The sequence below is a fragment of the Helianthus annuus genome, chromosome 6 (genome assembly GCF_002127325.2).
Source record: "Helianthus annuus cultivar XRQ/B chromosome 6, HanXRQr2.0-SUNRISE, whole genome shotgun sequence".
Lineage (NCBI taxonomy): Eukaryota > Viridiplantae > Streptophyta > Magnoliopsida > Asterales > Asteraceae > Helianthus > Helianthus annuus.
In genome coordinates this window covers 128,749,575-128,775,346 of record NC_035438.2, presented here as the reverse complement: position 1 = coordinate 128,775,346, position 25,772 = coordinate 128,749,575, and the positions used below count along the sequence as shown (strand labels likewise).

The following is a 25,772-nucleotide window of genomic DNA, read 5'->3' as shown; positions in this document are numbered from 1 at the left end:
TTTGTTCGATATGCTCTGTAACTTTGCTAGCCTCCCTTAACAATTATAGCGCTATAGGATTAACGCACACCCCGTATTCTTGTGATATTGTTTAGTAAAATAATTACGACCTCGTTGTTTCGGCGACAAGGGTGCGCACGATTGTAGTATACTTTGGTTTGACATATGGTTAACACTTGCTAGTATGATAATAAACAATGTATGCAAATTACCATGTTGGATATGAAACAGCTTTTAGTCATAATTATGCGATGTATTCAAACTTGTATACTAGCCAACTTTTGTTGACTTTATTTTAATACATGTTGCAGGAAACTAGTTGATGACGAATGTAGAACGTACTTAGAGTGGAGAAGAAACACACCTAGATTTTTAAACTTATGTATATGTTTCATGTTATTACGTTATTTGCAACTTGTTGTACTTTCCTTTCCAAACGATGTATTTCCATTTTAGTATCAATGAAATTTGAATTTCTTAATTATTGTCACAATTAGCAAGTTATGATGTCTCGAGCAATCTTATTTTCGTCTCACCCTGATGTTTCCGCCATCGGTTGGGGTGTGACAGTTGCCAACCCGGTTTCCAATCACACGCTTCAAAAACTAACCAATTAATACCTAATTGTCCTATTTCCTCAGGTTTGATTAGAGTAATTCCATGACGAAAATGGTGGAAATTAGGATCTGAATTTTAAGGGAACTCAATGTGTTCAATGACTCATATTTCTCATCTTGCCTTTTTTTCCACTTCTTTTTCACCCTTACTTAGAATCATCACTTCCCATAGCATCCAACTTACCACTACATCCTTCATTAATCTCGCTTTCATTAAATTTCAATGGTTCTTGCATTTGGATATCTAGATTATTAACAACTTCTTCTTGGATTTCTAATACATCACCATCAATTGACTTGAATCTCATAACATGTTAGGTATTTCATCAAAACACCTTATGGTCAATCTTATTATCATTTTCACTTTCTCCTAAACCATCATTATCAATTACCCTTCCATTTTTCCTTGAATCATTAACATCAAATACCTTGAAATCATCGTATACAGAAGAATTTGAATCATAAGGAGAACATGAATCTTTCAATTCATTTGCATCCAATTTCAAAGCCAAAGAAATGGTGTCTTCCAATATGTGAAGACTATACTGATGCCATGTTACAAAATATCTCTAATTACTAGTTCAAACCATCTATAAAGAGATATATGGCATAATATTCACTTATTTCTTCACAATTTTTGACTTTGTTGAAAAGAAATTGGAATTTATCACTATACTCTTTAATCGTACTGAGTTGCCATATTGACATAATCTTTTCCAAAGCATATTCCATGTTGTTCCAATGATTTCTTGATTACTAGATACTATTGTGAATCCCCAGAACTGATGGTTGAACCCGTTTCTTGCCCTAATTTTGATTGTTGTTGTAATAATCCCCCGTTTCTTGCCCTAATTTTGATTTTTTTTTTTTTTGTAGAAATTCATTGTTGCCCTAACTCTAACCCACAGTGGAGAGAAAAGGGAGCTATGATACAATTGTTACATATCAGTTTGTGATCGATAAAAAGAAGAAAGAAACATAAAGAAATGGAGTAAACTCTCAAATAATCGATTTCAATTCCATTCAATCGTAGTGTTTAAGTACATGATCAACAAACTAACTATTACAAAGAACCCCTATTATATCAACAATTACATCTCAAGTCCCTATACTATTATGACCATAACAAGATGTCCATAGGCGGCGATAGAATGCGTGTAGAGTTTGAGGTTACAATGGGCGGAGATGGCTCGGTTATGTGAAGATGGTTGGAATCATAGTGTTCTTAGAGATTCTGTTAGAAAAACGAAAAGGGGTAGGGCTAAGTTGTTTTTGTTAATGTATTCCCGTTTAATTTACATAAATAGTCTCTAAATTGAGTTAACTGCATAAATGACCGTTTTCGTAAAATAGTCAATGGGTAAAACCATCATTTAACATAAAATTAACGAATATTCTTTAACAAAAGTTAGTTTTAGGTCTTAAAGATATAAAAATTATTAAAACACATAAAGCAAATTTGTAACTTTTACTATAAACTCTAAAGGTGTAATTTGGGCTAAATCACACAGACCATTTGAGTAATTAACTATTTATAATCTAATGAATTTGACCAAAACAAGATGAGTTATAATTTTATTATAGAGCAGAGGTTTTGGGTTTGATGTTCTCAGAGTCCCATGATTTAGGGTCTCCACAACTAGGGATGACAACAACAGCAAAAACAGCAAAAAAAAAAAAAAAAAAAAAAAAAAAAAAAAAAAAAAAAAAACAGGCCGACGGGTATACTCAAAACCCAAATAATTCGGGATAGGTATACCTAAAGCCTCGGGTATGGGATTAGTTTTAGAAATCTTTGCAAGTATGAGATTGGGTGATACTCTACGCGATTAACCGAAACCATACACGCAAACCATATACTCGAGTTTTTTATCTTTATTTTCCTTTAAGCATTGTCTATTAGTGTTTTCTTTTAGTATATTCATGTAGAAAACCAAATTTTCTTTTGAAATATGTATTTGATGATATTATTTATATTTTATATGTTGTTAATATATATATAAAACTATTAATGACATTGTTTATCTATATATTTAAAAATTTAGTTATATCAACTTTTTTACAACCTTCATTATGAGCCTCTTAAATACATTTGTGTCTTTCAAGTTGTAATTGCCTTAATATTTTTAATGTTTTATAATTACATTTATATTATTTCAACAGGTTTCAAGTGAAAAATAAGCAATTTTCCGCAATTTTACGACCATTACTTCATTTGAAGTTGTTGGTACTCTGATTTCGTTTGCCATCATATTGTTCGGTATGTTAAATGCTTACAATTAAACATCTCGGTGGTCTTATATTTTTTTAGGATGTGTTGATTTTATTTATGTTTATTAGACTTTAACTTGATTATTATTTTTTTATTTCAGGGGCAACGCGTCTGTTTCCTTTATTGGATATTGGTTACCTTGAGCTCAAGGACTATCTTGGTATTTATTTTTTTTTCCTCATTTATGACGTGAATGTGATATATACCCAGTATAAACTTAAAATATCATATATACCCCTTTTAAATGAACTTTTAGTTTATGACGGTTTTACCCTTTTCAAACACATTACCTTTTTTAACCTTAATTTAATTTTTGTGGATATATTTGTTGCTTCGATCATAGCTTAGTCTGAGAACCCTTCTTAATTAAAAAGAAAATTTCAATCACAATATCACATGCAAATTTGATTAATTTGTTCATTTTAAATTGTTAGTTACGAGGAAAACAATAGGTAATGGTTTTTTAAGGTTCATTAATGATACTATATTTAGGTTAGCCACACAACTCTAAAATATGTATTTAAATCAAATTAAAAGAATTAAACTTTTTATAAATCATGTGGTGTCCAAAGCCATATAAATGAACCATCACATTCATAATTAATAGTGTACAAGTGGTAGGTATTTCTTAATAAATTGTTCTCTTTTATAAAGTCTAACATTATATAAAAACCAATTCAAGAAACTCTAAGTACAAGCTAGGATACCAAAAGTCGCTTTAAAATTAATTAAATTGCATTGTTTTATTGTGCCTCTTTGAATATCCCTGTCATTTAATATCATTCACTAGGATATGATTAATTTATAGACAGTTGAACGGTCTTTGGTTATGCTATAAGATTGTCGGCTTTGTTATGTTTGTAGGTTCATAGTTTCCTTTCCTCCTCTATTGCCATGGCCAGCCCCTTAGTTTGCAAACGTCCGACGGTGGTACAAGCAGTCATATGTTCCTTAGTGAACTCCGTGAAGGGAGCACCGGACCTATCATGATAATGGTTTGTAGAAAATGGGACGTGACAAGTGTTAACGGCAGGTACATGAGCACCGACTATATTGTCACTGACATAAAGGTAGTTTTTTACCCTCTGCTATCCCACATTCTTACGCTTTCTACTTTTGATTCTGAAACAAAAATCTACGCCTTTATTTTGCTGTCTAACCCAAAATGTATGATAGAAAATCTAGCACCAAGACCCACTAATTGCGTTTTTGGTTATTGGGTTACCTTTGTAAATAATCCTTCAAGTATCCTTTTAACACAATTAAATTAATTAACTTAAGATCAAAATAAAAAATATATAAACTCATTTGGGTAATCATATTATAATTATCCATAATTAAATATTTAGCATATATAGTTAAGTTAATATTAAATTTAAAAGTATATATTTCTTTAACATTATATTTTATAAAAGAGACGATCGAGATAACAAATTACACTTTATTCGTGCCCTGTTTAATAAACCATTTTAATTAAAGATGTGCTATTTACCTTTCTACTCGATCTGAAATGTTATTTACATACCTGGTATATGTTTACTCTATTTTAAAATTATAAGGCTACAACAGTCGGAAACTTGAGTTCGTAAATATAAAAGTGCATTGTTCTACATTAAAAAAAATAGGAATAAAAAAACTTGGTAACGCATCACTTCGAATGTGTAAAGACATATAAGGGGAGAAGTTGGCTTTTGAAAAAGATAAACTTGGTGTCGTTATAAATGGAAATGCAACAAAAAAACTTTCAACTATAATTGATTGATTTCCATAAACAATGTAATTGTGCATATTTATTTTTGGATAACCGTCTACATAAATGTTTCGTGCTTTTCCTTCGCAAGCCTGCTTATACAGATTCGGATTCAGAAGAAACAGTTGACAGTGACCCACATGAAAGGTATACCGTCTGCACTTAGTGTTAGTAATGAAAACTCGTACTACTTTTCGATGCATATATACGTAAACATAGTATACCATTTTTAATAGTTTTCTTTTCGTTATTTCACTGCAGTCAGTTGGCTGGTGATGGGATTGGGGATGACGGTGGCATGCGTTAGCTAAAGTTTGGTCTATGTGTTATCCAATAAGATAGGAGGCGTGCGAGAGTTTATGCATTTTCCTTTTTTCTGTTTCATGTTTTTTTTTCTTGGAAGACATCTTTTTTCACTTCTTTTTTGCCGGCAAGTTTTGCCAAGGAAACAACTTATGGTCCATGGTTTAATAAAGTTTAAGCACGCCCCTTTGTAGGCGTATTGTCTTACATGTTATGCAACGGCCGTGTAAGACGTCTTAACACAAACAAACAATAGCTATTATGCATGCCGTGCATCGCACGGGCTTTCTCCCTAGTTAATGATAAAACTTGTATTTACGTAATGTATCATTAATTATAATAAAAGAAATGTAAATTGAAATCTTAACGAGTATTTTTTAACAAATGAGTGCCTGATAACGAATGAACGACTACCTGATGAGTATTGGACTAGGTATAAAATATGATTTTATAACTAGACATGAGACTGATATTACCAATACTCAATCTTTAAACGCAATTCATTGGCATCTTCAACCAAAACCTTAAATAATTTAATGCATTAAGCTGATCGTTAATTTGGTCATTACCAAAGAAAATAGAAAATAAAGGGAAGTAGTGCGAGTTGTTGGGCCAATGTGTGGTGGGTTACACATAGAATGGACTATACCTAATTGGACACAGATTCAGAATCTTCATCTTATTCTAAGTACAAATTATTTCAACTGAAAATAATAGCTCTAGCAAAAACAGTAGAGCAGAAAGGGTCAAATAAATAATCTATCCATATGGATAATATGCCAACGTGGCAGCACCCTATTGGCTTACACCTAACCATGCAAATTCCATGAGCCAATAACTATAGTCCAAACCCAAAAAAATAAAATAAAAAAGAACCTTTTTTGCGGTCATCAACAACATTAATATTTTCCAAATTCTATACTTTATCACCTGGATAATAAGAGAGAATTCAGTGGCAGAGAGAGTGGGAAGCCATGGCTACAAGCAACATGGCAGCAGCAGCAGCTGGTTTTCTACCTGTTTTTGCTTCAAACACAAGTGTATCATCTTCAAGAACAAGTGTCTCGTTTTTGAACTTTAATAATCGTGGTTCAAAACGACAATTGGTTATTGTTAAGGCATCCGAAGAAGAACCCGCCGCACCACCCGCTGCAGCCACCACCACCGCCACCGATGCACCCGCTGAAGATAGTGCTCCTAAGGAGGTCAAGGCTGCCAAGCCACCACCAATTGGTCCCAAAAGGGGTGCCAAGGTAAAACCTTAATTCTTTCCTCAATTTATTGTCTATCCATGTTAAAAAGGATTACGGCGCAACTTGTTTCCTGTTTCCATGCCATTCTACCGTAAATTTTCTAGTACTTTTATTTTCAACCTAAAATTAATGCTTTTAATATTATAATGAGAGAATTGAAACAACATTGATGAGTGGTATTTTTTGTACATAAAATAACTCTTACGGGTCATTGGTGTAGGCGTGTAGCTTAGTGGGGGCGGCCGATCCCCTGAACTTTTCGCTCTGTAGTGGAGAATATGTACTTTTTGTATAGAAATTTTTGGGCATATACGATTTTTACCCCCCGTTTTATAGAAATTTTTGGGTATATACGTTTTCGACCCCTCGGTCGGAAATCTCAAGCTTCGTCACTGTCACTGTTACGGGTCACACTATATACAAAGATATTACAACCGGATAACTATAAAAGTACACATATATATATACATATATATTATGGAATCATTTCCAATTACTTCTGTTCAAACTTGAACTCGATACAGGTGAGGATTCTACGAAAGGAGTCGTATTGGTACAAAGGCGTTGGATCAGTCGTAACTGTTGATCAGGTTTGTTGTCTCATTCATCGTGTCGCATAAGCTTGTTAACAACATAGTAATTCAATATCAAACGCTTAGAGTTAAGCAAACGTTGGACGAATTTGGACACGTTTAATTAAGTAAAATATGTTTTACAGGATCCAAAGACGCGATATCCAGTGGTTGTTCGATTCAACAAAGTAAACTACGCGAACGTATCAACAAACAACTATGCACTAGACGAGATTGAAGAAGTTGCGTAAGAATTATTACCATATCTATGTCAATGTGTATAGTACTTGATTTGTACTTTTGTAGCATATTTTCTTCCATGGAGATTGTTATGTTGATCCATTTTATTGGAAGCAAAGTATGAATGTGCATATATATGTGTTTATTTTTGGGTTGTTCTCATGTATTAAAAGATGGTTTCCGTAGTTTCTAATGGCTATATTCATTGGAAAAGCTTAGGAAACTGCCTTTTTCAATATTTTTCAGACAAAAATGATTCCGTAGGAAAATATGTCCTGGTAACTTTTTTGGACAAATAATATTTTCTACAATTTCGCCAATGACCTCTAACTCAAGTGGTAGGAGGATTTGAGTTCTTTTTTGAAAACTCAAGTTCAATTCTCATTTCGTGCAAAAAATGAGTGATCGAGACACTGGTGGGCAGTGATAGGAGACCCAGGGAAACCTGGGTTCGATCCTTATGCCAAACGGGTTTTACTGGTAATTTACTGTCGTGCCTACGGGCGGGTGGGTTCCCGGGTTTTCCCCGGAATTGGTGGTGGACCACTCGGGTTACTCTCAGAGTACTCCGTTTGTCCAGTGGGTGCCTCAAGAGTGCTTAGGATTGATTTGTTGACCGTTTAAAAAAATATAGTTTCTACAATTTGCGACAAATTTCCGCCACATTTCCAACAAAAACTTCCCCCAAGCCAATCCTATAACAACTACCTAATAGATAATTTATGCACCTACGTGCACATATAAGAAAAAGGCAACAATGTGACATCTTCACAAAGGGAAATGGTCCTACATTTAGATCGGCCAACTTCAATAGTTCCTACACTGCCAAAAGATCCTAACCGAACCTTGAACGACCCCCACTCAATCTCGTTCCAATAAACTCCCATATAGTAAAGTAGATGTATCAATTAAATCGTGCGTTGCCGCAGGAACACCAGGGAATTTGATTGGTATCAGTTCGGTTTATCATGATACTTTTAGAAAAACATAATGTTAAAAAGCATAAACCTAAAAGTTAATCCTAAAAACACCCGCAAAAATAAGAAAACATAGACATAAAACTAAAATATTAAAAAAATAAAAAAAAAACGTAACGATATCATATCAGAGTGCTAATATAATAATATTATATAAAAAGAAAAAAAAAAGAAAAACGAACAAATCAGGATTGTAATAATAAAAGAATTAAATTTTAATTTATCTACATGAAATTTAGGCCATGAGGTATACTTTCATGTCCCTTAACTACACATAGGCATCACATCACCCATTTGACCCTCTTTCAGTTCATCTTACAACAAGAAAATGGTTTAACCCCCATTAACGCCCCTTAAATTAATTAAAATACATATATATAGCTTGTTGTGTGTGTGCAAATTTTCAATGCTTGATTCCCTCTCTCTCTCTCTCTCTCTCTCTCTCTCTCTCTCCTAGTTAACATCTTAACACGTGAAGCTTTTAATGCCTCTTAACACCTTTCAGGAGCGGCACGACAAGTGTTAACGGATGCCAACTAGGATTAACATCTATGGTGTTAGAGTAAACTATGCGACTTTATAATCTTCCTATACTACTAAATGAAAATTTTTTGGACACGTGTCACTTCCTGATACTTTCTTACCTTATTTTTCTATTTATCTCTTATATTAAATAACAATAATTTTAAACAAGTTATAAGATAAGAATAAATATTTCTTTTTATATATGTCAGACCCTCAATTTCCACTTGAGGAGTATTACCGCGAGGGGTGCGACTAACCAGAATCATGCCACCAATCATATTGAATACTTTAAAATAAGATAATCAAAGTAAATCAATAATCACTAATATGATTAGTGACAAAATATTCAAAGTTTAAAACATAGTTTACGTTGCTAGCGGAAGCATAAGGTCTAAGGTCTCAACAATAGTTTAAAAACAATTTATTTAAGTAAGAACCCAACAATGGTTCTAGATAGCCACTACACTCCTCCATGCAAATTCCAGCTCAGCACCTAACGATCCGCAAAGCATGCAGTAGTATATCAATATAAAGTTAGCGAGTTCACGGTTTTAAAATGTTTTACACGTTTTATCCCAAAAACATAAGTTGTTAAATTACCGGCTTATAAAACATGTCATGGGGAGCTATCCCATCGTTAAGCTACTAAACTATGTGGTACTATTGGTGCACTCAATGTATGTTTACTGCGTCTTAATCGAGTCTTAGATCTAGATAGGTTAGATTGGAGTTTGGAATTGAAATGTGGATTTTAGATTGTAATTCCGCTCGAAATGACAAGAAGACATTTCAAGCGAAATCAGGATAATGTCGTAATTCCGCTCCAAATGACAATTGGTGATTCCGCTCCAAGTGTTTCATGGTGATTCCGCTCGAAGTGATCACATGGGGTTCCGCTTGAACAGTTTCAAGCGGAATCAGCCAATCTATATATATGTGTGTGATGATTTCATTCGCAACGTTGGAGCGGAATCTGGTCACACTATCGGTGTCGAATTGCTGTCAAAATTTACTCAGAAAGCGTTAATAGAAAAGGAATTGAAAGGATAAAGCTGTTGTGACTTTGATTACTTTGATTCCGCCTCTGTATTCAAAGATGAACTGCCTTTACTGACTATTTAGGGTCGCACACGGTCCAACAAGTGGTATCAGAGCTCAGGACGAGGAGTTCATACCATAGCAGCTTGATTCTACCGAATTTTCTCATCTCTACTATCTTCTTCTCATACTTTTTTGATTTGAACTAGTTCCAACGGTTGAATGGCCTGATTTTCGAATATATTGTGTAAAACATAGTATTAACAAACCCTAGAAAGAATCAGATTAAAATACGGATTAAAAATGGTAAAAAATAGGTAAAAACCTGATTCCGCTCGAAAAGTTTGTTCGGTGATTTCTCTTGTAAAAACATAAAATTCAGATTCCGCTTGAGTTTTGCTTGTGATTTCGCTCGAAATCAGATCAATTCAGATTCCGCTTGAAAGTTTTTATCTGATTTCGCTCGAATTAAGATCTGTTCTTATTCCGCTTGAAAGTTATCTTCTGATTTCGCTCGAAATCAGATTAGTTTAGATTTCGCTTGAAACGAAAAGTCTGATTCCGCTTGAATCAGATTTCGCTTGAAATTAACTGTTTGATTTCGCTTGAACAGTTCTGTTGATTTCGCTCGAAAGCTGATTCCGCTTGAATTAGCTGTTTTTCAAAATTTCGAAAGAATTTCTAAGTGTTTGTTGATTTTTCAGGTACGTGCAAGATGGATGATATATTCATGAACCCGTTTAGCGATTTGTATGCCTTTGCTAGAAATTCTGGAGACGATACTTCTTCTAGCAACACCAATGAGAACACGCCAAATACAAAGAAAAAGTTATCGGATGCTTTGTAAGTTGAAAGCGCATTTGGAACATATAACAAACCCTCGAAGTTGATGGCTATCGAAGAGTACAGTCGGTGGGCCAAGAAGTTTGAAGATTGGTTGAGGGCCTTTGCTTATCCTAGCTGGAAGAGTCTAAAGAATGGATACAATGATGGAGGCAATACTGGTGAAAGCTCAACATCACCTGAAGAAATAAAGGCATTTGTCGCTGAGCAAAAATGCATTGCACTGCTATTTCAGTCTGTTCGAGAAGATATAATATCTTTGATCGAGTACAGCAGTTCTAAGGATCTCTGGAAAAAGTTAGAAACCAAATGTTTAGGAAGTACAGAAATAGTGAAAAACAAAAAGAAACTACTTAGAAAAGAGTTTGATTTTTTCGGGAGTTAATTACTGTTTTCGTCCCTGAGGTTTGTCAAAAATAACGGTTTCAGTCCATTAGTTTAAAAATTGCGATTTCAGTCCATTAGTTTCATTTTCGTAACCATTTGAGTCCACTAACTTAACTCCATCCATTTATTTTGTTAACTTTGAGTTAACTAACTAATTCAGGGACGGTTTGCGTCAGTTTTAGAAACACAGGGACTTAAGTGTAAACTCTAAAACATTAAAACAAAAAAATAGTAATTTCCAAAAAAATCAAAAAAATTCCAAAAAATCAAACAAATTCCAAAAAATTCTAAAAAATAATAAAAATTCTAAAAAATCATAAAAATTCTAAAAAATCCAAAAAATCCGTTCCGGCGCGAACTGTTTTGACCTGAACCATTTCGAGCTGAACCGTCCGTACCGTTTCGACCCGAACCGTTTCGAGCTGAACCGTTTCGACGCGAACCGTTTCGACCAGTACCATTTCGAGCCGAACCGTTTCGACCCGTACCGTTTCGAAACCGAACCGTTTCGAGCTGAACCATTTCGAACCGAACCGTTTCGACCCGTACCGTTTCGAAGCCGTGCCGTTTCGAACCGAACCCTTTCGAGCTGAACCGTTTCGAACCGAACCGTGCCGTATCGAACCGAACCGTTTCGAGCTGTACCGGTTTGACGCGAACCGTGCCGTATCGAACCGTACCGGTTCGGCTTCGAAACGGTTCGCGTCGAAACGGTTCGGGTCCAAAGGGTTCGGTTCGAAACGGTTCGCATCGAAACGGTACGGTTCGAAACGGTACAGCTCGAAACGGTTCAGTTCGAAACGGTTCAGCTCGAAACGGTTCGGTTCGATACGGCACGGTTCGGTTCGAAACTGTTCAGCTCGAAAGGGTTCGGTTCGAAACGGCACAGTTTGGTTCGAAACGGTACGGCTTGAAACGGTTCGGCTTCGAAACGGTACGGGTCGAAACAGTTCGGTTCGAAACGGTTCAGCTCGAAACGGTTCGGCTTCGAAACGGTACGGGTCGAAACGGTTCGGCTCGAAACGGTACGGGTCGAAACGGTTCGCGTCGAAACGGTTCAGCTCGAAACGGTTCGGATGCTTCAGCTCGAAACGGTTCAGCTCGAAACGGTTCGGGTCGAAATGGTACGGGTCGAAACGGTTCGCGTCGAAACGGTTCAGCTCGAAACGGTTCGGGTTCGAAACAGTTCACGCCGAAAAGGATTTTTTGGATTTTTTAGAATTTTTTAGAATTTTTATGATTTTTTAGAATTTTTATTATTTTTTAGAATTTTTTGGAATTTTTTTGGTTTTTTGGATTTTTTTATTTTTTGGAATTTACTATTTTTTTTGTTTTAATGTTTTAGAGTTTACACTTAAATCCCTGTGTTTCTAAAACTGACGCAAACCGTCCCTGAATTAGTTAGTTAACTCAAAGTTAACAAAATAAATGGATGGAGTTAAGTTAGTGGACTGAAATGGTTACGAAAATGAAACTAATGGACTGAAATCGCAATTTTTAAACTAATGCACTGAAACCGTTATTTTTGACAAACCTCAGGACGAAAACAGTAATTAACTCTTTTTTCGGTGTTTAAAGAATGAATCAGTTTCTAAAATGATTGAGAGATTTGGGCACCTGAAGCTGGAACTGGCGAGACATGAAATCGTTTATTCTCGAGAAGAGCTAGTCGAAAAATTATTTGATGCGTTGCCAGATGAGATGGATTGGCAATATTATGCGTTGATGCTGAAAAATACTATCAAGCCGCCAGAAGTGTTGACTGTAGATTTGCTGATTGAGAGACTAGAGAGTCACAAGTTGGAGTTAAAGAAGACACACAAAGTAAATCATTTGTCTTACCAGCAGAACTTGGATTTTAATTATCCAAAAAGCATGATGCCAAAGAATACATCTCCCAAGACAGCGTTTTCTGCTGAGAATTCCAACACTTCAAGCAAAGAGAGTCAAAGTAGTGGATTTCACAGTGGATCTTCGTCATCTGTAAACCGGTATGATGCAAAGAATTTATTTCAATACAACATCGCTGTAAACTTAAAGAATGCTCAAAACTTTAGCGAGGAGTCAGCAAACCAACCTGACGAAGGAAGATTATCATCAAATTGATCCTGAGGAGATGGAACTGATCGACATAAGGTGGTGTATGGCCAGTGCAGTTCGTCGGGCGCAGCGTTTCATGGAGATTACAGGAAGAAAGTCTATTGGTGGACCTTCTACCAAGTTAGGCTTTGACAAGTCTAAGGTGACGCGCTTCAAGTGCAAGCAGAAAGGTCACTTTAAGCATGAATGACGAAATGCGTATGCTGATGAATCTGAGAACCCATTCAGAGAAGATTACTACAAGAAGGCGATTTATCATCAGAATAAATCAGAACCACCGAGAATGAAGCAGCTTGAGGATAACAAAGAGAAATCTAGAGCTCTTGCAGTAATTCACGACGATGAAGGTTACGACTGGAGCGAGTTGTTACCTGAGGAGGATGCGGTTGGATATGCATTCATGGCAAAATCTGAACCTGTTCCTTGGAAAGACAACAGAACTGAAGAACAAAAGTATGGTCACAGAAAGTTGTTAGCTACGAACAAAATGATCAGAATAGCTGGTATCTTTTCTGAGGCAAAAGAGCAAGGAGATGGGATCCAGACAGGGAATGTTATCTTGACCCCCAGGGAAACATTGCTATTGACCATAACACTCTTGATCTGGAAACCATAATCAAAGAAATAAAAGAAGAAGATGATTACTGGCAAAGAAAATGGTGGGGAAGCGGAGAAGAGAAAGAGAAAGAGGAGAAGGAGAAAGAAGAGAAAGAGAAATCAAAGAAGATTGACAACGGAATCATTGACACGACACAGGAGTTGAATGCTGAAAACATGGGAAAGATGGCTGACAAGGTGTTGGCTGCTAAGGCACTTGAGGTAGATTCTAAATCCGTCTCTGAGTCTAAAAGCCAGGTTAGTTCAAACGCGTCAACGACTGAGTCAGGTAAGAAAGTCAATGGTGATGTTGACTGCAAATATTGCATCAAGGAATGCAAAGTTTGTAGCACAGTCACTTATCTCAACGGTAAGAAGGTTGAAGATCTGATTGCTAGAGTCAGAAGTGTTGAGGATCAAATTCTTGATCGTGATAAAATAGTGAAAGCTTCAACTGAACGGTTAAAAGAATTAACTAACAAAATTGAAAATGATAAAATTGACCATGAAAAGGTTAGGAAAGAAAATGAAAGGTTAGTTCTTGAAAATCGTCAGATCACTGAAAAATTTGAGAAGCTTAAAAGCACAATGAAAGATAATGATGATAGAAATGGTAAAACATATAAAGAAAATGTTCATCTGTCGACAGTGCTTAGGTTAAAAGAAGAATTGATCAATCAACAACTGGATGAAATCACAAAGTTAAAGCTTAAATTTCAAGAAGCTGAAATTGAAAATGAGCGAATCCAGTTGAAGCTAAAAAGTTACAACTCCGCAAGCTTTGTTTTGCAACATATTATTCCAAAACCCATAGGTAAAAACAAAGTTGGCGAAGATGTCTTTTCGGATGGAACCGGGGTGGGTTTTCATCAAGTTCCACCACCAGTTCTAGACAATTATTCGAAAAAGCAATCTGGGTTGGTTGATCTTGAAGAAGAAAATGAAGTGAAACTTTCGGATTCAATTGATGTTACTTTTTCTTCTTCATCGTCTGATGATAGTGTTCAGACATAGATTGTTAAAAGCACAGCTGAAAGTGTTTTGATGTCTGAAAATGATTCAATTGAAGATGATGGATGTTTCTTGGACAAATACATTCTGAAACAAAAGTCCAAAAACAACTTAAATGATAAACCTACTCTTGTCATGTACAAGATGTCGGGATCTGATAAGTTGTATTCGGATTCTGAGTTTCCTCTGGAGAATGTAAATGTTTCAAAATTGACAAATGTGTTCAAAATGGTTGAAATCGATTTGGCTGAAGTGAAAAGTTTAAAACAAAAAAAAAAGGCAAATGAATTTTGAGAAAGATAAAGCTTATTACAAGAAACTTGTTGTTCCACCACGTTTTTATAACAACAATCGAAACAATTGGTCGGATGGTTATCAGGGTGGTAAGAGTTATCAAAAGAGAAATGTTCAAAACAAGAAGTTTGTTGAAAAGAGAGTGTTTGTGAACAGTTCAAGTTCACTTTCTGATGAAGAGAAAAAGATTTTTTCAAAATCAAATGAAGAGTTTTTTGAGAATAAAGCTTCACAGCCTCAGTCTGAAGGCACAAGTCGAGTAGCTGACACTCGAACATGCTTCAGATGTAATCAAGTTGGACATATTGCACGAAAGTGTACCAACTTGAAGCCTAAGACTGAAGTTGTGAAGATTCAGAAAAAGAAAGTTGATGAGAAAGGAAAAGCTCCAGTGTTTGTTGAGAAAAAGGTTTTGAAAAATGAAAACATCAAAGTAAAAAATGAACCTGTTAAAAATATGTTAACTAAAAGTGACAAGTTTTTCAAACGGGTTGCATCATCTCAACAAATTTGGAAGCCTAAAACAGAGAAACAAATTTCAACTTCACAAGTGAAAAAGGTGGTGAATTCCGTTCCAATCGTGGATGATACAAATTTTCCACCACTTCAAGCTAAAAATTTTAAGAAACAAAATGGGAAAATTGAAGGCAACAAGGTAACACCCAAGGCTGGTCAGGCTTGGGTGGATATATTCTTCGTTGAATGAAAACCTGACTTGCCGGAGCTTCCTTGATCGCGAAGCATGAATCAGTATCTTTATTGAAATGTGTTTTAAATCAATTTATGATATGTGCAGGAATTTCCGAGATTAGTTTCACGATGGATTATGGATAGTGGAGCTTCTCGACATATGACACGGAAGACTGCATTGTTGTATGATGTTAGGAATTTCAATGGAGGATATGTTGGTTTCACGGGTAATCAAGGTGGTAGGATTATTGGTGAAGGAACGTTATCCAATGGGATTGTGACGTTTGAAAGAGTTAACTACATTGCTGAGCTGGAGAACAATCTGCTGAGTATCTCGCAGATTTGTGACAGGATGTATACCACTCACTTCACTGACAAAGAATGTTTGATATTGAAGCCAGGATTTGTTATCCCTGAAGAATGGATTATCATGAGGGCACCAAGAGTCAATGATCTGTACGTGTTGGACATGAGCGTAGCTACTACAACCACGGGTCAGGCTCATTGTTTTGTGTCCTGAGCAACGGAGAAAGAATCAAGATTGTGGCACCGGAAAATGGGGCATATTCACTTACGAAAAATGAATCACTTGGTGCACAATGATTTGGTTACTGGAGTTCATGTAAAAGGTTTTCATCTGGAAGGGGAGTGCATTAGCTGCATCAAAGGCAAGCAGAAGAAAAAGTCACACCCTTCAAAGCAAGTCAATTCAGTATCAAGACCTCTGAAGAGACTTCACATGGATTTGTTTGGTCCTGTGAATGTCAAAAGTATTACAAGAGATGTTTACTGTCTTGTGGTTATTGATGATTATTCCAGATTTTCATGGGTTTCATTCTTGGAGTCGAAAGAGGAAACGTTTGACAGTTTGATGGCGTTGTTCAAAAAGATTGAAAATCTGTACCAAAGGCGTATCAAAAGAATCAGAAGTGATAATGGTACTGAGTTCAAGAACAACAAGATGGAAGAATTTTGTAATGAAAGAGGTATATTGCATGAGTTTAGTGCTCCGTACACTCCGCAGCAGAATGGAGTCGCAGAACGCAAAAATCGGACACTAATCGAGACGGCTAGAACAATGCTCGCAGATTCAAAGTTACCGATAAATTTTTGGGCTGAAGCTGTTTCCGCCGCATGCTATACGCTCAACAGAGTTCTCACTGTCAAGAAATTCAACAAAACGTGCTTTGAGTTGATCAATAACCGCAAACCAAATCTGAAGTATCTTGAACCGTTCGGGTCACCCTGTACTGTTCTAGAGCCTTTTGGAAAGTTTGGTCCGAAGAGTATTGAAGGAATATTCATTGGTTATAACAGTCCATTACGACGTGTCTTCGTTCCCAGCTTGAAGTGGATTATTGAAGCTCCAAATGTTGAATGTCAAGGTTATACAATGCCGCCGCAGAATCCTGGAGATTCATGGCATTATCATTACGACAAGTTGTGGGATTCGTTTGACATGATGGAAGAACAAGAAGAGGAAGAGGATTTCTTTGATGAGTTGGATATTTTTCGTGAATATAAGTCATCACAGGAAAGGTTCCCAGCCGAGTATTCAATGAGACCACGACAAACTTCGAACGACGATGAAGCAGGTCCAAGCAATGCTGGTGAACATGATGATGTCCAACAAGATGAAGTTGTTCAAGATAATCAGACGGTTCAGAATGATAATCAAGAATCTGAGAACATGCCCGTATTTGATCATGGTGATTCAGATTCTGAGGGGGAGCAAATTCAGCTTTCGAGTCAAACAAACCCAGACGGTGAACATGGTGCAAGTCAGAATGTTACTAATTTGGAAGGCGATGTAGATGTTCCAAGCGAAGTAATGCCACGAACTCTTTCATACCATCCAGAAGAGCTGATCATAGGAGAACTACAATCAGGCGTTCGCACGAGACGTCAAATTGACCAAGGGCTTACATGTTTTTATTCTACAGTTGCACCTTTACAAACTGAATTTTCATTGAGTTGTTTTATTTCGCAGATCGAACCGCGAACTTACAAAGAGGCGCTTACTGAAGATTCTTGGGTCAATGTGATGCAAGAAGAATTGAGTCAGTTTGAAAAGTTAGGAGTGTGGAAGCTAGTAGATTTATCAGATGGTCACAGGAAGATCAACACAAAAGGGTATTTAAGTGTAAGAGAGATGATCGAGGAGTAGTTGTGCGAAACAAGGCTCGACTCGTTGTTCAGGGCATTAGTCAACAGGAGGGGATTGATTTTACTGAAGTCTATGCTCCTGTAGCTCGACTAGAAGCAATCATAATTTTCCTGGCATTTGCATCTTGGAAAAACTTCAAAGTATATCAGTTAGATGTAAAATCGGCGTTTCTTTATGGGAAGGTTAAAGAGGAGTTTATGTCGGACAGCCGCCGGGCTTCACCGATCCAATCCACAAAAACAAGGTTTATTTGCTGGACAAAGCGCTGTATGGTTTACACCAGGCCCCGAGAGCTTGGTACGAAACTTTGTCTCAACACCTACTAGCCAATAGTTTCATTCGAGGGAAAGTGGATGCCACTCTCTTCACTAAAGAGGTCGACGGACATCTTCTGATAGTACAGATTTATATGGACGACATAATATTTGGGTCAACAAATGAGAATCTATGCAAAGATTTTGAATCAGTGATGAAGAAAAAGTTCAAAATGTCATCAATGGGGGAGATGAAATTCTTTTTGGGACTTCAAGTTGAACAACTACCTGAGGGAATTTTTATTCACCAGACGAAGTACGTTCATGATATTCTAGAGAAATTTGGGATGTCAAGTTCTACTCCAGCTGCTACCCTTTTAGCAACAAATCATGGGATTCACCCAGATCTCACCGGAGACAGGGCTGATGAGACGTTTTATCGTTCCATGATAGGTTCATTGATGTACTTAACTGCTTCATGTCCTGATATCATTTACCCAATGTGCCTCGCAGCAAGATATCAATCTAACCCGAGAGCTTCGCACATGATAATTGTGAAGAGGATATTACGCTACCTGAAAGGAACTCCAACATTGGGGTTGTGGTATCCTAGAAAAGGCGACTTTACGCTCGAAGGGTATTCCGATTCGGATTTCGGATGCTGCAAAGTCAATTAAATCAACCACTGCAGGATGCCACTTCTTTGGACCTCGCTTGTTACCTGGCAGTGTAAGAAACAAAAGTCTGTGGCGCTATCCACATGTGAAGCGGAGTACGTTTCTGCTAGCAGTTGCTGCCCTCAGATCCTGTGGATACAACAACAGATGCGCGACTACGGTTTGCAGCTTCTTAACACACCTCTTTTTGTTGATAATGAGGCCGCAATAAATATAACAAAAAATCCAGTACATCACGCTAAAACTAAACATATAGAAATTCGACATCACTTCATCCGAGATTGCTTCGGGAAGAAATTGATTCGAATTGAGAAAATCCACACTGACGAACAGAAAGCTGATTTACATACCAAAGCTTTTGACAAAACACGTTTTAAATATCTTTTAAAACTGAATGGTATGATGCTTCTTTTTGTGTCGGATGGCATTATTGGCGTTGATGAAGGTACTGTTGTAGATGAAGATGAGAAACAATCTGCAATGGTTTGTCGATTTTTCGTATTTAGGGGGAGTAAATATATTTTTTTCAGAAAATACAAAAACAGTAAAAAATTCAAAAATACAAAAACATGAGAAAATATAAAATCCAAAAACAAATATAAAATCTGAAAAAGAGCTTGTGTGAAAAAGGGAAAATGATAGTACATCAGTTTGACAGTTACGGTACGCTAAAGATTTGTAAAGATTAAAGCGTTAAATAGTCTCACTAATGATGTGTCGATAGATTTTTACACATTTAGTAGATTTGTTCGGGATATAAACCTAAAATTTCAAACTTGCGTAATTTGTGGGGAACACTACTTGGATATATAGGTAACCCCTGAAATCTCGTTTGAAAGGTCCCTCTTTCTGAAATATTAGGTCTTTATACTCAGTGATATCTGGGGTATTATTCCGGGACTTCTGCTGAATGGAAGTTCTGACCTAGTCCCCGAATAATGCTTTTCGCATTGCTTGAAACACAGCATCACCCTCAGCAAATTGATTAAACAATAAAATTGATAATCATTGTTGTTGAAACAAAAGATCCTCTAAAGGGGACACACCGAAAAGACGAAGCCGTCATCTCTCTGCGTATACGGAAGTATCGACCTGAGCTCTCACGGCCCTCGCATCTAACCCCTTACAGATATCATCTGTGGTATACTCACCTGTAAGACTGAATATTGGGATCTGGATACGGGAGTATATTCAAGAGGTGGGACACATGAATGAGTTAAGTTCCTAAAACACCTAAATCGTATCCTGAATAAATTGAAATTTGTGTGAAAATTTAAAGTGGATCGGTATATCGACAATCTATGTGAATTGTTTAATTCTGAGTATGAAATTGAAGCTTAACGGTACTTGTAACTTGTCTGATAGTTGATATGATTCCCTGACACGCTCACCAAAAACCTGTTTGTAAATAGTTTACTTTCTTTACATTCTGCAATTTAATTTTCTGTATTTCATTTCCTAGTTTAGAAACTTTATTAAAATCCAAAAATATTTTTCTTTTCTGCTTTATTTTTCGACAAACCAAAGTGGAGAGTTGATCGTTGGATTTTTTAAAGATTGAAGCAGATGCAGGAAAAGTACGGGACTAGAGAATGAGGAGAGCTTATCTTGATGAAGATTGGGTTGTTGAAAAGTCAAAAACAAGTTCATTAACTTGATACTTGTTATTTTCAGAAAATGTTTGAAAATTGTTGGTGCATTACATCTGCTGATTACGTCTTGTATCGAGTCATAGTCTTAGGATGTTAGATCTGGGCACGAAATACGAGAAATTGTGAGATTGTATAGTATTAGGCTTGTTGGATCGCTCATATGACCCATTATAGTTTAGGACCGCTCGAATGTAAAGGGGCTGGTTCGCTCGAACGGCAAGTATGCTGGACCGCTTGAGTGACACATGTCTGGATCGCTTATTGGGCCTGTCCAATAAGCGATCCCAGTGGCCTATATATAGCCTATGAGCGATCTCATTTGTAACCTTTGCTGAATCTCGTACCGAAGTGCTGCCGGATCGAGAACTGATTGTAATCGCTGTCAAATCAATACAGAAAGAATTTAAAGTGAATCGCAAGCTATTCCTACGTTGATTACTTGTTTTCCGCACCTGTAATTGACGAAAACGCCTCTGATCGACTCATTCGGGTCGCGATACGATCCTACAATTGGTATCAGAGCTTCAGGTGGAGGAGTTCTGCAGAGAATAGCTGAAAATCATCAAAATTTCTGTCTTCTTCACCTTCTTTTTCTGTTTCAGACACTTCCAACGGTCGAAAATTGCTGAAAGTCTCAGGGATTATGCACGATAGTATAGAGACAAACCCTTGAAGTTTGGAGCCAAAATTCGAAGGAAAAACAGGTCCGATTGGTAGTTCGCTTTTTCGGACAATTGTGGTCCGCTTATTTGACCATAGGTGAACCGCTCGTACAACATTTTTTTTGGCCCGCTTATTCGGTCAGGTGACCTGGTCCGCTCCAAATTAACTCAGTTGGTTCGCTCTTATGAACATTTTTGATCCGCTCGTTCGAACAGTGATTGGAACCGCTTGAACAGACAAGTGACTGGAACCGCTCGAACGAACTTTGTTTGGAACCGCTTATACGGTTGGTTTGGACCGCTTATTTGGACCCATCCGGTCCGCTTATCTGATTCTGTTGGACCGCTCTTTTGTCAATTTGAACATTTAGTCCGCTTTTGTGTACAGTTGACATCCCCAGTTCGCTTTTAAGGCTGATTGTTGAGTTTTTTTAAAAAAAAAAATTTGAAAATGGACGAAGATTTTTATTATGCATTTGCTACTCCAAGTACCCCAATCACCGCTATTCAAACCACAATGTTAGAAAACGAAACAGGGACGATGCAAAAACCTCTCAAACTAATGAACATCGAAGAATATAAGGGTTGGGAAGGTCGATTTGAAAATTGGGTGCAAGCGAATTTTCTTGATGCTTGGGAATGTGTCGAGACAAAATATGTTAGACCATTGAATGATGATGAAGAACCCGTTCCGATCAAAGATCTTACTGCTGATGCTCGGAAAAAGTATAAAGATGAGAAAATGATGCTTAGTCTTTTACAACAGGCAGTGAAGGAAGATATCATGGTTCTTCTACAGCATAATGGAACTTCTTATTCAATCTGGAAAGCATTACGTTCAAAGTTTAGAGGAAGTGAGGAGATGGTCAAGAGCAAGAAATCGCTTCTAAAGAAAGAGTTCGATTTATTTCGAGGATTGAAAAATGAGAGTACGAGAGAAATTATTGAACGATATTGTAATCTGCTTGCAAATATGAAAAGATTGAGTATTGAGAAGAGTAATGAGGAGTTAATTGAAAAACTTGCTGATGCGTTGCCATATGAGAGTTGGGGCACCTACTTGATGATGCTCAGAAACAAGAAAGGTTTTAGCAATCTGACGCTCAGTAAGTTCATCGAAAAGATCGAAGCTCAAGAGATGGAACAACGGAAAGTGATTAGAATGAAAGATTTCGATGGTGAACAAGACATCGGGTTATATTATAAAGCTGGGGTAAATGAGAAATCATCAAATTTATCTCCAAAGATTGTGACTGGTATGAGTGCCAAAAGTTTATCTGAAAGTCCATCATCTGGATCAAGCAGCAAAACCAATTTTACTTCATTTTCATCATTTGATCCAAACATTTCAGCAACTAAGAATGGGAGAAAATTACAGTGCAACATTGTATTGAATCTTGAAAATGATCAAGATTATTCTGAGGAAGTTTCCAAAAACCAAATGTCTAAGGTGACGCGCTTCAAGTGCAAGCAGAAAGGTCACTTTAAGCATGAATGACGAAATGCGTATGCTGATGAATCTGAGAACCCGTTCAGAGAAGATTACTACAAGAAGGCGATTTATCATCAGAATAAATCAGAACCACCGAGAATGAAGCAGCTTGAGGATAACAAAGAGAAATCTAGAGCTCTTGCAGTAATTCACGACGATGAAGGTTACGACTGGAGCGAGTTGTTACCTGAGGAGGATGCGGTTGGATATGCATTCATGGCAAAATCTGAACCTGTTCCTTGGAAAGACAACAGAACTGAAGAACAAAAGTATGGTCACAGAAAGTTGTTAGCTACGAACAAAATGATCAGAATAGCTGGTATCTTTTCTGAGGCAAAAGAGCAAGGAGATGGGATCCAGACAGGGAATGTTATCTTGACCCCCAGGGAAACATTGCTATTGACCATAACACTCTTGATTTGGAAACCATAATCAAAGAAATAAAAGAAGAAGATGATTACTGGCAAAGAAAATGGTGGGGAAGCGGAGAAGAGAAAGAGAAAGAGGAGAAGGAGAAAGAAGAGAAAGAGAAATCAAAGAAGATTGACAACGGAATCATTGACACGACACAGGAGTTGAATGCTGAAAACATGGGAAAGATGGCTGACAAGGTGTTGGCTGCTAAGGCACTTGAGGTAGATTCTAAATCCGTCTCTGAGTCTAAAAGCCAGGTTAGTTCAAACGCGTCAACGACTGAGTCAGGTAAGAAAGTCAATGGTGATGTTGACTGCAAATATTGCATCAAGGAATGCAAAGTTTGTAGCACAGTCACTTATCTCAACGGTAAGAAGGTTGAAGATCTGATTGCTAGAGTCAGAAGTGTTGAGGATCAAATTCTTGATCGTGATAAAATAGTGAAAGCTTCAACTGAACGGTTAAAAGAATTAACTAACAAAATTGAAAATGATAAAATTGACCATGAAAAGGTTAGGAAAGAAAATGAAAGGTTAGTTCTTGAAAATCGTCAGATCACTGAAAAATTTGAGAAGCTTAAAAGCACAATGAAAGATAATGATGATAGAAATGGTAAAACATATAAAGAAAATGTTCATCTGTCGACAGTGCTTAGGTTAAAAGAAGAATTGATCAATCAACAACTGGATGAAATCACAAAGTTAAAGCTTAAATTTCAAGAAGCTGAAATTGAAAATGAGCGAATCCAGTTGAAGCTAAAAAGTTACAACTCCGCAAGCTTTGTTTTGCAACATATTATTCCAAAACCCATAGGTAAAAACAAAGTTGGCGAAGATGTCTTTTCGGATGGAACCGGGGTGGGTTTTCATCAAGTTCCACCACCAGTTCTAGACAATTATTCGAAAAAGCAATCTGGGTTGGTTGATCTTGAAGAAGAAAATGAAGTGAAACTTCCGGATTCAATTGATGTTACTTTTTCTTCTTCATCGTCTGATGATAGTGTTCAGACATAGATTGTTAAAAGCACAGCTGAAAGTGTTTTGATGTCTGAAAATGATTCAATTGAAGATGATGGATGTTTCTTGGACAAATACATTCTGAAACAAAAGTCCAAAAACAACTTAAATGATAAACCTACTCTTGTCATGTACAAGATGTCGGGATCTGATAAGTTGTATTCGGATTCTGAGTTTCCTCTGGAGAATGTAAATGTTTCAAAATTGACAAATGTGTTCAAAATGGTTGAAATCGATTTGGCTGAAGTGAAAAGTTTAAAACAAAAAAAAGGCAAATGAATTTTGAGAAAGATAAAGCTTATTACAAGAAACTTGTTGTTCCACCACGTTTTTATAACAACAATCGAAACAATTGGTCGGATGGTTATCAGGGTGGTAAGAGTTATCAAAAGAGAAATGTTCAAAACAAGAAGTTTGTTGAAAAGAGAGTGTTTGTGAACAGTTCAAGTTCACTTTCTGATGAAGAGAAAAAGATTTTTTCAAAATCAAATGAAGAGTTTTTTGAGAATAAAGCTTCACAGCCTCAGTCTGAAGGCACAAGTCGAGTAGCTGACACTCGAACATGCTTCAGATGTAATCAAGTTGGACATATTGCACGAAAGTGTACCAACTTGAAGCCTAAGACTGAAGTTGTGAAGATTCAGAAAAAGAAAGTTGATGAGAAAGGAAAAGCTCCAGTGTTTGTTGAGAAAAAGGTTTTGAAAAATGAAAACATCAAAGTAAAAAATGAACCTGTTAAAAATATGTTAACTAAAAGTGACAAGTTTTACAAATGGGTTGCATCATCTCAACAAATTTGGAAGCCTAAAACAGAGAAACAAATTTCAACTTCACAAGTGAAAAAGGTGGTGAATTCCGTTCCAATCGTGGATGATACAAATTTTCCACCACTTCAAGCTAAAAATTTTAAGAAACAAAATGGGAAAATTGAAGGCAACAAGGTAACACCCAAGGCTGGTCAGGCTTGGGTGGATATATTCTTCGTTGAATGAAAACCTGACTTGCCGGAGCTTCCTTGATCGCGAAGCATGAATCAGTATCTTTATTGAAATGTGTTTTAAATCAATTTATGATATGTGCAGGAATTTCCGAGATTAGTTTCACGATGGATTATGGATAGTGGAGCTTCTCGACATATGACACGGAAGACTGCATTGTTGTATGATGTTAGGAATTTCAATGGAGGATATGTTGGTTTCACGGGTAATCAAGGTGGTAGGATTATTGGTGAAGGAACGTTATCCAATGGGATTGTGACGTTTGAAAGAGTTAACTACATTGCTGAGCTGGAGAACAATCTGCTGAGTATCTCGCAGATTTGTGACAGGATGTATACCACTCACTTCACTGACAAAGAATGTTTGATATTGAAGCCAGGATTTGTTATCCCTGAAGAATGGATTATCATGAGGGCACCAAGAGTCAATGATCTGTACGTGTTGGACATGAGCGTAGCTACTACAACCACGGGTCAGGCTCATTGTTTTGTGTCCTGAGCAACGGAGAAAGAATCAAGATTGTGGCACCGGAAAATGGGGCATATTCACTTACGAAAAATGAATCACTTGGTGCACAATGATTTGGTTACTGGAGTTCATGTAAAAGGTTTTCATCTGGAAGGGGAGTGCATTAGCTGCATCAAAGGCAAGCAGAAGAAAAAGTCACACCCTTCAAAGCAAGTCAATTCAGTATCAAGACCTCTGAAGAGACTTCACATGGATTTGTTTGGTCCTGTGAATGTCAAAAGTATTACAAGAGATGTTTACTGTCTTGTGGTTATTGATGATTATTCCAGATTTTCATGGGTTTCATTCTTGAGTCGAAAGAGGAAACGTTTGACAGTTTGATGGCGTTGTTCAAAAAGATTGAAAATCTGTACCAAAGGCGTATCAAAAGAATCAGAAGTGATAATGGTACTGAGTTCAAGAACAACAAGATGGAAGAATTTTGTAATGAAAGAGGTATATTG

General features: G+C 36.8%; 1 protein-coding gene and 1 long non-coding RNA gene across 2 annotated transcripts in view; one reads left to right on the top strand and one right to left on the bottom strand.

The window, feature by feature from the left end:
• Positions 1-5,802: 5,802 nt before the first annotated feature.
• Positions 5,803-7,163, top strand: LOC110889561 (photosystem I reaction center subunit IV A, chloroplastic). The gene is made up of 3 exons (XM_022137115.2): positions 5,803-6,195; positions 6,720-6,785; positions 6,914-7,163. The coding sequence occupies exons 1-3, from the start codon at positions 5,917-5,919 to the stop codon at positions 7,016-7,018; spliced, it is 450 nt and encodes a 149-aa protein (XP_021992807.1). The 5' UTR covers positions 5,803-5,916; the 3' UTR covers positions 7,019-7,163.
• Positions 7,164-8,859: 1,696 nt separating this feature from the next.
• The window catches only part of LOC118479464, a 35,900-nt gene continuing 18,987 nt past the window's right edge, over positions 8,860-25,772 (bottom strand). Inside the window, exon 3 of the long non-coding RNA XR_004859625.1 lies at positions 8,860-9,002. This is a non-coding gene — a long non-coding RNA (uncharacterized LOC118479464). The remainder of the gene's footprint in view (positions 9,003-25,772) is intronic.

Coding starts and splice junctions, on each gene's coding strand:
- LOC110889561 (XM_022137115.2), top strand. CDS start 5,917: ATGGCTACAAGCAACATGGCAGCAGCAGCAGCTGGTTTTCTACCTGTT. Junction 6,196..6,719: donor GTCCCAAAAGGGGTGCCAAG/GTAAAACCTTAA, acceptor AACTCGATACAG/GTGAGGATTCTACGAAAGGA. Junction 6,786..6,913: donor CAGTCGTAACTGTTGATCAG/GTTTGTTGTCTC, acceptor TATGTTTTACAG/GATCCAAAGACGCGATATCC.